Below are 13,591 nucleotides of genomic sequence, written 5' to 3'. Positions count from 1 at the left end.
CATGTTTGTAACTGTTTTCTATTCATTCTTCTTTCTTCCTTCCTTTCTTTCTTTTCTTTTCTTTTCACCCTCTTTTCCTGCCTTTTCTGGCTTTAATGGAGCAGTTTATAACATTCCATTTATCTCCTCTCTTAACATATTAATCATACTCCTCTTTTTAATTTTTTAATGGTTGCCCTAGGGTTTGCAGTATACATTTACAACTGCCTGCCAGCAGCATCCTATTTTAAGTTACTCAAAGGAAGCTGAGGCTGCAAAGCCAGGTTTGAATTTAGAATTCTTGGACTCAGCCAAGCTCCCAGGCAGCAACTCTTCTCTTTTGTATCCTGGCACCATCCCGACCAGAGAGAGGCCTTGTGCGCCTTAGGGTTATATTTGCCAATCCATATACCTGTGCTATTTAGTACTTCTAAATAGTCTGCTGACTGCGGCCACCCCATGTGGCTAACCATTAGCAATACAGCCCGTCTTTGAGAAGACGGACTTGGAGAAGCAGCCCATACAGGCTCTGAAAGTTGGTGTGGACGGTTTGTGCAGGAAGTTCCAAGGTTCTGTGAAGTATGGTCTAGAATGGGAGAGCACAGGCTATGGGAGGACCAGGTCTATTAGCTTCTTGGGCTTTTCTAAAGGGCCAGGCCAGGGGGGAAGCCCTCTTGCCTTAAAAGGTAGTATGGACCCTGACACTCATCTGACTCATCTTTACACAATTTGTGCTTGCTACTCAATGTTTCAAAAGTAAATAATATACTGTCTATATAATATGTAAACAATATAATGTGTAAACTGTACGAAAAAGGGAATGATTTAACCCAAAAGTTAGGACAACTGTTAAGTAGGAGGATGGAAAGGGATATGATTGCGGAGGTACAAAGCAGAGTTTCCAAAATGCTAGGAATGGTTTAAACTTGGGGGTGGGTATACAAATGTTCATTTGATTATTCTTTAAACTGTACATATATATCTTACACGCTTTTCTGTATACTATATTTGATATTATAATTATAACTAAAAGACATTGGCCAGGTGATCAAAACGAAGGGCCGAAACAACATGTATTGTCTGATTTAATACCTTTTAATTACTTTGATTCAAAGTCCACTTTGAATATCTAATCTTTGTTTTACTCCTATAAGACCTGGTAATGTTTAATAATAAATAGATACCATGCTAGCCGCCATCCCCAGCTGCCTGCCTCAAGGTAATTTTCATTTTGTCACACTTGCTGTTTTCAAACAGGAGAAATGAAAACAAAAATTTGAAATAAATTCAGATATAACACTTTAATTTACTAACTATACAAAATGATCAATAGTAACCAATACTTCTATTTTCCTTTTTTAGGATCATTTCTGTCTTCAAAAACCACATATTTTTTGAGCACTTACTATGTGCTCCGTGTGCTAGAACATGTCAGGTTCTCATAGTCTGATGCAGGAGACAGATACCTAAATAATTTAAAATTTTTAAATTATTTAATTACCACAGCAACACCCTGCTCAGCTGTGATAACTGGTATAAGAGGTTTGAAAGGATCAAGAATGTATGATTGGGCTTCCCTGGTGGCCCAGTGGTTAAGAATCTGCCTGCTAATGCAAGGGACACAGGTTCGAGCCCTGGTCCGGGAAGATCCCACATGCCGCGGAGCAACTAAGCTTGTGCTCCACAACTACGGAGCCTGAGCTGTAGAGCCCGCAAGCCACAACTACTGAGCCCACGTGCCACAGCTACTGAAGCCCGAGAGCCTAGAGCCCGTGCTCCGCAACGAGAAGCCTCGACAATGAGAAGCCCGTGCACTGCAACAGAGTAGCCCCCGCTCACCGCAACTAGAGAAAGCCCGTGTGCCGCAACGAAGACCCAACACAGCCAAAAATAAATAAATTAATTAATTAAATTAAAAAAAAAAAAAGAATGTATGATTGCCGCTATGCCATGCCAAGGTCAACTGGTTCATCTTATTTCTTCCAATTCTGCATATGTGCCGTAATATACTGAAAGTTGGGGATGGGCATGCTGGTAACACAAATGGTGTATTGTCAAATAATGTTAATTAAGCAATTATCCTCTAAGGCACGCACACACACACCGCAAAGGGCTACAGAGTATATAGATTTTGCAAAGCAGTGGCCATATCTCCTTCACATTGCCTGAAATTTCTATCTAGAAATCTTTACCCATACTACTTTAGAGCATTTTTATGGGATCCTGGATCTTTCAAATTTAAGCATTAAATTGAAATTGGACAAATTTTTAAAAACCTGTTAAGGTTGTCCTAGGTCTTATGATTTTAAGTAAAAACTAAAACAAGAAAGGAATTCAACATAAACACTTGTTGAGCTATTACTATTTTTGATGCCTTGTGCTAAATAAAGTAGCCGATAAAGTTAATTCAGTCAAAGAGAAACACAAGGAAAGGCATTTTACAGTAACACGTTGTCATCCAACAACAATTCTGAAGTTACTCCTTTCTAACTGAAGAACTATTTTTCTACAACAGACAGTAAGATTTTGCAAAAGATGCACTCAAATTTCTCAATCTGGGTCAACCTCATGGTTGTTAAAATATGTGCATACTCTCTGGATTACGCATTATATGGAATTTTGCCCCATTGTTAGACCGAGTGTTCCAATTTTAGGTTAAAAAAGTCACCTTACTCTTGACCCCGGACGTCCCCTCTCCCCCACCGACACACTTTCTGCCAACAGAGATCCACGCCTTTCGTCCTAAAATGGGCATAACCAAAAGAGACGCGGAATCTAGATGGGTTTAAATCCTTGTGTGCTTCGGCACATGGTCTTTAATCCTGTTTTCCCCGTCACTCAGGTGCAAGGCTGCATGAGATAGTCCTACAAGGTCTCTTGCATCTGCAGACTTCTGCGATTAAAATGCATCTCTTCTTAGAAGGAATTCACAAAAAGCCCCTGCCTCTATGGGAAATTAGCTAAGCTGGGCGTTAGGCTAACCGCAGGGTAGGAGTGAATCTGGTTTCTCTTTGAAAAGTAGCATCCCACGCCAGCAACACAGCGCGCCCAGGCACCACGTGTCTGCACCAACAGCGGGATTGGCGGAGCGCATTTTCGCGCGGCGGTCTAGACGCGCACAGTCCCGCCCAGCTGCCGGAGGAGCCGGGAGGCAGAGAGAAAAGGCCGGAGGGAGATCGCAGAGGGGAGGGGGCGGGAGGGGGCGGGAGGGGGCGGGAGGGGGGTGGGGGATCCCGAGGCTCCCGTGGCCGGGAATCTGGGAGGGCCTGGAGAGGCGCCAGGCGGCTAGCCTCGCCACAACTTGCCCAGAACAGACAGGCCTCATCCTACGTCCTGGAAGAAGGAGCTGGCCCGCCGCTTCCCGCCCGGCTGCTCCTCGGCCTCCACGGGCCCGCCCGTGCCAGCAGCGCCCCTGGAGTCTGCGTCCCCAGCCTCGCCCCTGTCCGCCTGCAGCGCCCGGCGCCCGCCCGCCCAGGAGCGCGCAGCTGGGGTGAGTCGAGGTCAGGGATGCGCCAGGCGCCCAGGGGAGGCCGGGGCCTCTGGGTGTCCGCGAAGCCGGGCCCTCCTTCCTCTTTTCCCGCTGCGAGCCGAGGCGCTGCAGACCCCGCTGGCCTGGCTGCCGCAGCCCCCCACTCCCCGTTTGCTTGCCTTCTAAGGGGCGGCGCCGGGGCCCCACTGGAGCCCGCGTTCCCCGGCCTTTGTCTTTGTGGGTTCGGCGGGTCGTCCCCATGGTGCGCCCGGGGCAGGAGGCGCTGCGCCCGGCTGGCGGCCCTGCAGAGGGAACGGGAAAGTGTGCTCCCTTCTTTCCTGTTCCGGCCATCTTGCGACTCAGATTCAGCCGAGGGGCGAGGGTGGCCAGCGGCGCGGTGCTCGGGGCCGGAGTGGTGGCGGGGAACGGAGATGGGCGCCTCGAGCCCCGCGCGCCTCCTCTCCCGAATGCAGTGGGAGCGCGCGGATAGACCCCCAAGTTTCAAGGGCTTGTACCCAGAGCCCGGGAGCACAGGAAATATGAGGGACAGGGGCCGGGAGCTGACGTTTCCTAAGCGCCTAATTCATTCGGATCATTCTTTTTTTTTTAAATTAATTTATTTTTGTCTGGGTCTTTGTTGCTGCCCCTGGGCTTTCTCTAGTTGCGGCCCGCGGGGGCTAGTCTTCCTTGTGGTGCGCGGGCTTCTCATTGCGATGGCTTCTCTTGTTGCAGAGCACGGGCTCTAGGCACTCGGGCTTCAGTAGTTGCAGCATGCGGGCCCAGTAGTTGTGGCTCAGGCTAAGTAGTTGTGGAGCACGGGCTTAGTTGCTCCGCGGAATGTGGGATCTTCGCGGACCAGGCCTTGAACCTATGTCCCCTGCATTGGCAGGCGGATTCTTAATCACTGAGCCATGGGGGAAGCCCCTCATTCGGATCATTCTTTATCCACATGTCCTTTTGGCAAATTCTTAACGCGCCTCTCCGTGCCTGATCTATGCCAGGTGCTGGGGATATAACGGTGAGCAAGAGAGACCACGGCCCTTGTTCCCGCTGATCCTGCAGCCCAGTGGATGGAGGCCAGGGTACATAGACCTGCCAGGTCGTTATCCTGACGTCTATTTAACAGACTGGGAAACTGAAGCCTAGGGCTGCTGTAACTTGTAGGTCAGGCAGCAAGTAAATGGAAGAATCAGACTTTGAAGCTAGATCTTTAAGACTGTCATGCTGGCTGTGGTTAATCGATAATAGCTCTTTTTCTTTCAAAATCCCGTTCAAAATTATTTGGATGCACGGCTTCTATGAAGTCTTATCAAGTGTATGCTTAGTTTCTGGATGCTTTCCTGTGGGCTTATTTCTAGTTCTCAGTGTCTAGAAAGGGCTAGAAATGTTTGACATTACAAGTTTGCTTCCAGTTACTCTGAACTGTATTTTCGTTCCGTCTGTTCTTTGGCTGTTAGGAGAGACAAAAATTTTCCTGATGGTTGGTCCAAGCAGGGACTCCCCGGTGGACTGAGGAATGGCTGGCTTTTCCTCAGTTCATCCATCTCTATGGTAACCACAGGCAGCTCCCAGAAGACCTCGAGAATGAGAGGCCTGAGGTCTACGAATTGCTGCTAGAAATAGTTCAGCCTCTCCAGAAAACAGAATGCAGCTGCCACACAAGTTTGTAAGGTAAATACCAGGGCCCTGTAAAGTTCCCCCTCCATATAATTGTCTTTATCTTCACATTTTGAAAAAAGTATCCTTTTGGAAAGACAAGTAAGGTATTACATATTTGGGGAAGTTATTTGGTTTGAAATTCTATCCGAATGTTATATCTAGGTGGTCAACCTAGAGAGGAAGAAAGACTCCATTTAAAAAAGTATCTTGAATGTAAGAAATTTAGGAAGACGTCCATCAAATATAATTAACTACACTACAAATTTAATTTTTAAAACAACTTTATTGAAGTATAATGTACAAAATGCACCGTTAATTTTCAGTGTACCATTCAGTGAGTTTTGAAACATGTATATGCCCAGGTAATCAACAAGACAATCAAAACAGAGAACATTTTTTTATTATACCCCAAAGTGTCTTCGTGCCCTTTCGCAGCTAGGCCCCCCTCCATCCCACTTAATTTTACATAGATTTGTTGCTTCACGTTTTCTGAGCTGTGCGTGAAAGAGGAGGATGAATGATTCTTTCTAATCTCAAAAACCTAAGGCGAGGATCACAGGCTGGCAGCTAGGATGTGGCTCCCCACGCCTTAGAGACTTGCAAGGTGGTGCCCCGCGAGCCGGAGCTCAGGAAGTGTGCCCTCTCGAGGTGGACCGGTGTGTCCTCGGCTGGCCCACGACGAGTTCTTCTTTGGTCCCGCAGGGCCCTGGGCGCACGCTGACCGCGAGCTGGCCGGCTCGCGCTTTGCTCCAGGTGCACGCGCCGGGCGTTGCCATTAACAACGGCCTAGACGCCCAGGCCTTAGCCCGCCGCCACCGCCCGGAACCCGGCCTTCTCCCAGCTCCGAGGGGTGAGGCGGCCCGGCCCGGGTAGACGGGACTGCCCCCACCTCCGATGCCGGCAGAGGCGGCGGATTTGCTTCCAAGCATGGTAAGAGGCGGCAAGCCGGGGATGCCCGCCTGCCGATGCCGGGCTGGGGAGGCGGGGACTCCACAGAACTCCCAGCCCCCTCCGCCTCCCCCATTCTCTGTCCTTCCCGCAGCCCCTTCAGAATCACGTCTACTGCTCGCTCGCCCACGGCCTGGAGAGACCCGCCTCCGCAGCTGTCTCGTTGGGCGGGGCCGCCATGGCCTGCGGCCCCGCCACCGCGGCTTCGGGCCCCCTGCCGTTCTTCCAGTTCCGCCCGCGGCTGGAGAGCCTGGACTGGCGGCGGCTGAGCGCCATCGACGTGGACAAGGTGGTAGGAGCCGTGGACGTGCTCACGCTGCAGGAGAACATCATGAACATCACCTTCTGCAAGCTGGAGGACGAGAAGTGCCCGCAATGCCAGTCGGGGGTGGACCCTGTGCTGCTGAAGCTCATCCGCCTGGCGCAGCTCACCATCGAGTACCTGCTGCATTCGCAGCAGTTCCTCACCTCGCAGCTGCACAGCCTGGAGGAGCGGCTGCGCCTGAGCCGGGCCGAGTGCGAGCAGAGCAAGAAGCTCCACACCAAGCAGGCCGGTGAGATCAAGTTACTCAAGGAAGAGTGTAAACGGAGGAAAAAGTTGATCTCCACCCAGCAGCTGATGATTGAGGCCAAAGCCGGCTATTACCAGGTGGGAAGCTGCCTTGTGATTACCCAATAAAACCCTCAATTCCTACTGGCTGGGATATTGAGAGTCCTTTCCTATAGCACTGACTTTTTTTTTTTCCCCAATATGTACTCTAAATTAGAAGAAACAGCATATATTTAAGCGAAAGAGTAATTTTAACCAACAGATAACATGGTTCATTACCTTGTGTAGACTAACATAGGGTTAATAATTAAGTAACGTTGACTGAAGTGCTTTATTGAATTATCTAAAAGCTGGTTGTTTAAGAAACTGTTTCTCGGGGCTTCCCTGGTGGCGCAGTGGTTGAGAGTCCGCCTGCCGATGCAGGGGACACGGGTTCGTGCCCCAGTCCGGGAAGATCCCACATGCCGCGGAGCGGCTGGACCCGTGAGCCATGGCCGTTGAGCCTGCGCATCCGGAGCCTGTGCTCCGCAATGGGAGAGGCCACAACAGTGAGAGGCCCACATACCGCAAAAAAAAAAAAAAAAAAGAAACTGTTTCTTCCTCCTAATCGGAGTAATGAAAAATAAACCAGGTACAAATTGCTGTTGAGCTCCGGCCCCAAGTGATATGGAATGCTTAAATTTGTGGACTTTTTCCCTCATTTTTAAATTTTGAAATATTTTTAAATTTACAGAAAGATTACAAGATCAGTGCAAAAACTTCCTTACACCAATTATTAACATTTGCCACATTGGCTTTATTTTCTCTGTCTCTATATCATACTATTACTTTTGAACCATTTGGCAGTGAGTTGCAGACTCTTAAGTATTTCAATGTGTATATTTCCTAAGCAGGAGAATACTTGTTGATATAACAATACTAAAAAATTTTTTAAATTTTGCCTTTTTGTTCTTAATCTCCCAACTGTTAGGGGTTAGACATTGAACCCAAGATAAATATTGTAATTTTTGTGTGTAACAGAAATCAGCATATTTATCTTTTTTATTGGTGAGGTGGAAGAAGCAAAGAATGTTTGATGAAGATATCAAAGTAAGCAATAGACTGACAAGATTGATTTCACACTCCTACATTCCAGTCATTTTGGCTAAATAGGACTTAAAAGGCCTCAGTGGATTTAGGTAATGGTGGAGCCAAAGCAGGAGTGAGGGTGGAGAACTGGGAGTAGGGCTCAGAAAACAGTGAGGTTAATAGGGCTTAAGACTGACCTAACAGGAGCCTTGAGAGAAGTAAGTGTACTTAAACTAGGTGAACAGTTGGGAAAGAATGATGTTAGAAAGTCTTAATGTTTGGGTATACAACCTTTAGGTATAGTCATCCAATGATACCTGATGTCTCTAATTGCCTATTTGTTTCATAAATGCTATTTAAAAACTAAATATTTATAAATAGTACTGAGATGGCTCTTTAAATGTATTTATCGTAAAATGGATAGAATAGGTTCTGTTTAAAACATTAAAAAAAGTTTACCTGGCTTTGGTATTATTCAGTGAAACATTAAAACCTGTAACATAAAAATTTTATGTTTATAAACTTCGTTTTCGTTCTTTTGGTTATCATAAAAATAGCTGTTCGTAAGTAAAGATTTTCAAATGTGAATGATAATATGAGGATAAAAAAGTAATGGCTCACTTTTATCAAATGAGTGACACCTGCCAACTCTTGGCCACTCAAACTTTGAATGGCGGTGGTAGCTGTATGGTGTGCCCAGGTGTGGCCAAGAAGAGATAGGAATGACCACACCACCTTTTCCTACTTAGTGTAGTACACGTATACTCTGCCCTCTAGTAAGTGACTTGCCATTGTCTCTTTATGGAGTTCTTGAGCAGTGAGAGCCTTTAGGGTGACAACTCCAGAGTTAGATTACCTGGGTTTGGATTCCACCTATTCCTCTGTGCAAGTCTTTTAACTTCTAAACCTCAGTTTCCTCATCTGGAAAATGAGAACATTAATAGTAGGGTTGCTCTGAGAATCCCGTGAGATAATGCATGTATAGCACGAGGAAAGCTCAGTAAATGGCATCCAACAAGTGGATGTTGATTTCTTCAGTGGCTTCCCTGTAGTGAGCTGTGGCTACCTGTGACCTATCTCTTTATGAATCCTCAGACCAGAAGGCCAGAAGTCACAGTGCTGAGATGCTGTGAGAGTCAGTGTTTCAGGGAGGGGTAGTCAAAGACTGCTGCTAAGAATAGTTGGCATGTAAGCTAGCAGGGATTCCACGGTGTTATGATCTTTGTTACAGATTCGTAAGCTAGGGATATTTGGCCTATAGTAAAATTTATGGGAAGTCAATTGATTTTGTTTAAATAGTTATTTGACTTTAGTCTGCAGTGTGAATTTTTATTTAAATAGAAACCTCCAACAGCCGGGGAAGTTTGATGGCCATGTGTAAAGGCCAGTGTGTACCAGTGATCTGGCTATCAAATTATTTTTAAAACTTTAAAAATTAAAAATTTCCAGTGGATTATAATAGGACTTAGACTCTAAGAAGACCTTTCATTTTCACAGCTGGAAGACTCAGATTCCTCCCCACACTTCAGAAACACAGATAGATTTTGGAATCTGTCAGTGAATTTCTGTCCCTTGTTCCAATTATTGAGCCCCTTGGAGTTGGATATGAGTGTTGAGGAGTAGAAAAAGCATGCATCTTGCTGTCAGAGAGACATGGGTCAAACTGTGCAACCAATAAGGCTGCAACTTCACTTTCCTGAGCTTTGATTTCTTCATGGATAAAGTGGTTGCCATGGAAATTTTAAAAGACAGTGATGTAACAGCGCCTAGCTCTTAGTGGGCATAGTGAAAATCTTTATCTCCTATTCTCTGTCATTGTCTTTGAGAGGTCTTAAAAGACATCTGGAGGAATCAAAAGCCTCCATCCTACTCATTTAGATAAAGGAATCCTGAATTCTTGTGTTAATTCCATTACACTAAGTATTTTTAAATTTTTAATGATTTTGGATAGAAGTGGTATTAATACATTTCCATGTTTTATATAGCATACAACCTACATGTAGTCAACATTCTGAAACCAATTACCCTGAACATAATTTAACATATTATATCCCTGGGGTTGTCAGGGAAAGAGTATCTGATTCCTTTCTATGAATAGTTTATAGTACCTAATTTTTCTTAATGCATTATGTCACTTTCTGTCCTAAAGATGCTTTAAGGGAACTCCTTTGAAATAGAAGTTTATATCATTCATCTGTATATCAAACATATTTATCATATATTTAAAACTATTTTTTTAAGAAAAGGCAAAGGGTTATAGGATAAAGTTTTTACAGCAGTTTTAAAAGTTTTATAATTATCTTATTAATGGAGAAATTTGATTCTACATGATGTAGAATTCCTTCCCACCTTCTTACCCTGAAAGGGAACTTTATTATTTCTAAGGCAGAATCTTTGTGCAATAAGTAGGATTCCTGAACCTCCTGCTGTTTTTCATTGTAAAGAATGATCTTTTATTAAGTTTCTAATTACTGTAAGATCTATTATAAAGTATGTTTTAATCCCAGTGGTGGTAGATCAGATAGTTTTGGCTTTGGGGCCTGATAGACCAGTTGTTTCAGGTATCACTAATCCATTCATTTTTTAAAAACTGACTAGTATTCCATGGTGTACATGAATCAGAGTCTGTTAACCTTTTACTTTTGTAGGATATCTTGCCTGGAACCCGTATCTGGCTATTATGAATAATGCTGCTGTAAACATTCACTTGCAGGTTTTTGTGTGAACTTAAGTTTTTTCTTTTAGAGCAATTTTAGTTTCATGGAGGGGAAGGTACAAAAAGTTTCCATATATCTCCTGCCCCTACACATGCATAGCTTCCCCCATTATCAACAGACCTAAGTATTTCATTTTGAGGGGTGCTAATGTAAATGTTATTACATTTTAAATTTCAGATTCCACTTGTTCATTACTGGTATATAGGAAAGCAGTTGACTTTTGTATATTAACCTCATATCCTGAAACTTTGCTATACCTGGTTATTAGTTCCAGGGGTTTTTTGGCCATTCTTTTGGATTTTTTACGTAGACGATCATGTCACCTGCAAACAAAGACAGTTCTGTGTCTTCCTTCCCAGTCTGTATATCTTTTAATTTTTTTCTTGCCTTATTACATTAGCAAGGACTTAAAGTGCAGTGTTGAAAAGCACACTCAGGGGCAGTGGTTTGCCCTGTAGCCTCCCCTCTCTTACAGATCCAAGAAGAGTTGTGGATTTTTCAGTCTGTTCAGCTTTTTCCTTGTTGTTAGGATGGAGTGGCGATTTTCAAGCTCCTTACATGCAGATCCAGAAACCAGAAGTCTATTAACTTTGTTTTGGTATTTTTGTCATAGAAGTGTTTCATGTTGATGTAGTCAAAATGTCAGTCTTTTCTTTTTGGAGTATGAACCCCTTCTTACCCTGAGCTCATGAGTCTTCTGTATTGTTGCAATAGTTAAAATACATATTCTCTATTTTGAGAAATTAAAAGTTACACTTCCATGTTTCCTCTTCTTTTCCTTTCTCCAGTGCTGTGTGTAGCCCAAGAGCCACACTTACACCCGAGCCAGTGTGGGCAGTCCCTAAACTGTTGTGAGGAAACCAGAACAGTCCTCATGAGCAGAGAAGTCGTAAAAGATGCTGTAAAGATCCTCTGATATGTAATGCTGAGAAATATGCCATAATGTTAATTTTCTGGGAAATTAGAACCTAAAGTTTTCTGATGCAATTATACTCATTAAGAGTAAGGCAGGGGGCTTCCCTGGTGGCGCAGTGGTTGAGAGTGTGCCTGCCGATGCAGGGGACACGGGTTCATGCCCTGATCCGGGAAGATCCCACATGCCGTGGAGCGGCTGGGCCTGTGAGCCATGGCCGCTGAGCCTGCGTGTCCGGAGCCTGTGCTCCGCAACGGGAGAGGCCACAACAGTGAAAGGCCTGCGTACCAAAAAAAAAAAAAAAAAAAAGAGTAAGGCAAAAGCTGAATAGGAGAACATGTAAATAGCACAATAGAGATGAAACAGCAAAATCCAGACTGAGAGTAACTCTGCAGGACAAATGTTCAGTTTCTTCAGCAAAAGAATTATAAGGAAAAGGAGCTTGGAGGCTCAGCCTATAGACAAAAACAGAATTAAGAGACAAAACAACCAGTTGCAGGATATGACCTTATTTGGATCCTGATTCACAACAAACTGCAAAAATGTTTTCTAAGACAATGTGTGAAATATTGGGGAAAAAATAAACAAATGGTTGGATATTTGTTAATAATTAAGAAATTAATTTTCACATTTTAAAATGTGGGATAATAATATTATGATTGTGTTAAAAGAAAGTCCTTTTGGAGATAGATTCTGAAATATTGACAAATGAAATATGCAGTATCCAAGATTTACTTCAGAGTAATCCAGGGGGGAGGATATAGATGAAACAAGTTGAATTTTTTGCTTAAAAATTGTGTTAAAGTAGAGAATAGAGATATTGGTAGGATTGATTTTTTTTCCCCAGTAAATTCATTTTAGGAGGCCAAATATTTCTAAGCATGTGCTCAATGATTTTTTAATGCTGGTCTCTGGGGATAAAGCTATGAATGAGAGAGAAAAGAGTTCATGCTCTCAGGAAGCTGACATTCTAGAACCTAGAGGGATTAGGCAGGAGACAATAAGCAAGTGAAGTATAGAAACCTGAAAATATTAACTGGTGAGATGTACAATGATGAAAACAAGACAGTGTGATGGGACAGTGCCTGTCAGGAGGCTCATCCAGGCAGATTTGCTGAGGATGCGCAGCTCAGCCCCAGCGTGGAAGATGCTCCGTAAATGACATCTTGAATGTCAAGAAGGAGCCAGTCATGGGAAGGTCCGGGGAAGATTCGGGCAGGGGACCAGCCAATGCAAAGGGTCTGAAGCTGGCTTGCTTGAGGGACAGGAAGAGGCTGGCATGACTGGAGTGTCATGAACAAGTTGATGCTGGCGGGCTGTGAACCACCAGTCTTAACGGGCAGCATCAGGGGTTCCAGAAACCACCAAGATGGGCTACTTTAACTGTCAAGAGATGGCTCTCACTGTCCTGTGTTCAGTTTGGGAAGAACACCCTGGTCTTGTATGTCTTTTTAGTTATGCTTTCAGTATCACTTGCCAGGGTGGTAACTTTTGGGGGAAATCGCCCAAGAGATAGTGCTTCAGGTACCCAAATTTTAATTCAAATTAGGTGGAAGGGCACTTGTTACAGACACTTGGATTTGTTGCTCTCTCCTTTTCAGTGCTGTTTTTGTGACAAGACCTTTATGAACCAAGCTTTTCTACAAAGTCATATTCAGCGCCGCCACCCTGAAAATTCTCATCTTGGTAAGTTGTGAGCGCTACTTCGAAGATCTATTTTCTTTCTGGTACCTTTATTCTTTTTTTCAGTGAGACACGGTCCAAAGCATCTCTCAATCCTTTTAAAAGAAAGTGTCATAGTCCTTGTTCACTCATTTAGTTAATATTGATCCCCTACTATGTGCCATGCGCTGCCTTAGGGGTCGGGGATACAGCCGTAAGCAAGACAGACCCTGTCTGGCTCTCCTACACCCTAATGGGAGGGATGGAGGATTCACATTTAAACAAATGAATGAGTGATTCTTTTCAAATGGTGGCAAGTGCAGTGAAGAACATAAAGTAGGAGAACGGGATGGAGAGTGACTCCTAGTGACTCCTCATTAAGGAGGCGTTAGTTGATCAGAAACCAGAATGATGCTGGGGTCCCAGCCTGCGGGAAGTCTGGGAAATGTATATCCCAGGCAAGGGGAACTCGTACTGTGAGGGTGTATGAGGAAGAAGCAGGACACGGCGTGTTTGGGGAACAGATAGAAGGTTGGTGGAGCAGGGTGAACAAGGCAGTGGTGGGTTAGGAACGGACTAGTTCACGTAGGGCCTTGAACGCCCTGGGTGGGCATATGGGTGATATA

At 44.6% G+C, this 13,591-nt stretch overlaps 1 protein-coding gene across 6 annotated transcripts in view; it reads left to right on the top strand.

Moving 5' to 3' along the window:
• The first annotated feature begins 3,211 nt into the window (after positions 1–3,211).
• Positions 3,212–13,591, top strand: part of DZIP1 (DAZ interacting zinc finger protein 1) — a 53,820-nt gene continuing 43,440 nt past the window's right edge. For all 6 annotated transcript variants that reach the window (XM_060080094.1, XM_060080098.1, XM_060080097.1 and 3 more), the window contains exons 1-5: positions 3,212–3,469; positions 5,010–5,119; positions 5,810–6,037; positions 6,150–6,704; positions 12,905–12,989. In XM_060080094.1, coding sequence (XP_059936077.1) covers positions 6,002–6,037; positions 6,150–6,704; positions 12,905–12,989 — 676 coding nt within the window. In that variant the 5' untranslated portion in view covers positions 3,212–3,469; positions 5,010–5,119; positions 5,810–6,001. The remainder of the gene's footprint in view (positions 3,470–5,009; positions 5,120–5,809; positions 6,038–6,149; positions 6,705–12,904; positions 12,990–13,591) is intronic.

The sequence above is a fragment of the Mesoplodon densirostris genome, chromosome 17 (assembly GCF_025265405.1).
Source record: "Mesoplodon densirostris isolate mMesDen1 chromosome 17, mMesDen1 primary haplotype, whole genome shotgun sequence".
NCBI lineage: Eukaryota > Metazoa > Chordata > Mammalia > Artiodactyla > Ziphiidae > Mesoplodon > Mesoplodon densirostris.
Note: the sequence above shows the minus strand (reverse complement) of the source record. Positions and strands in the feature narration are given on the sequence as shown.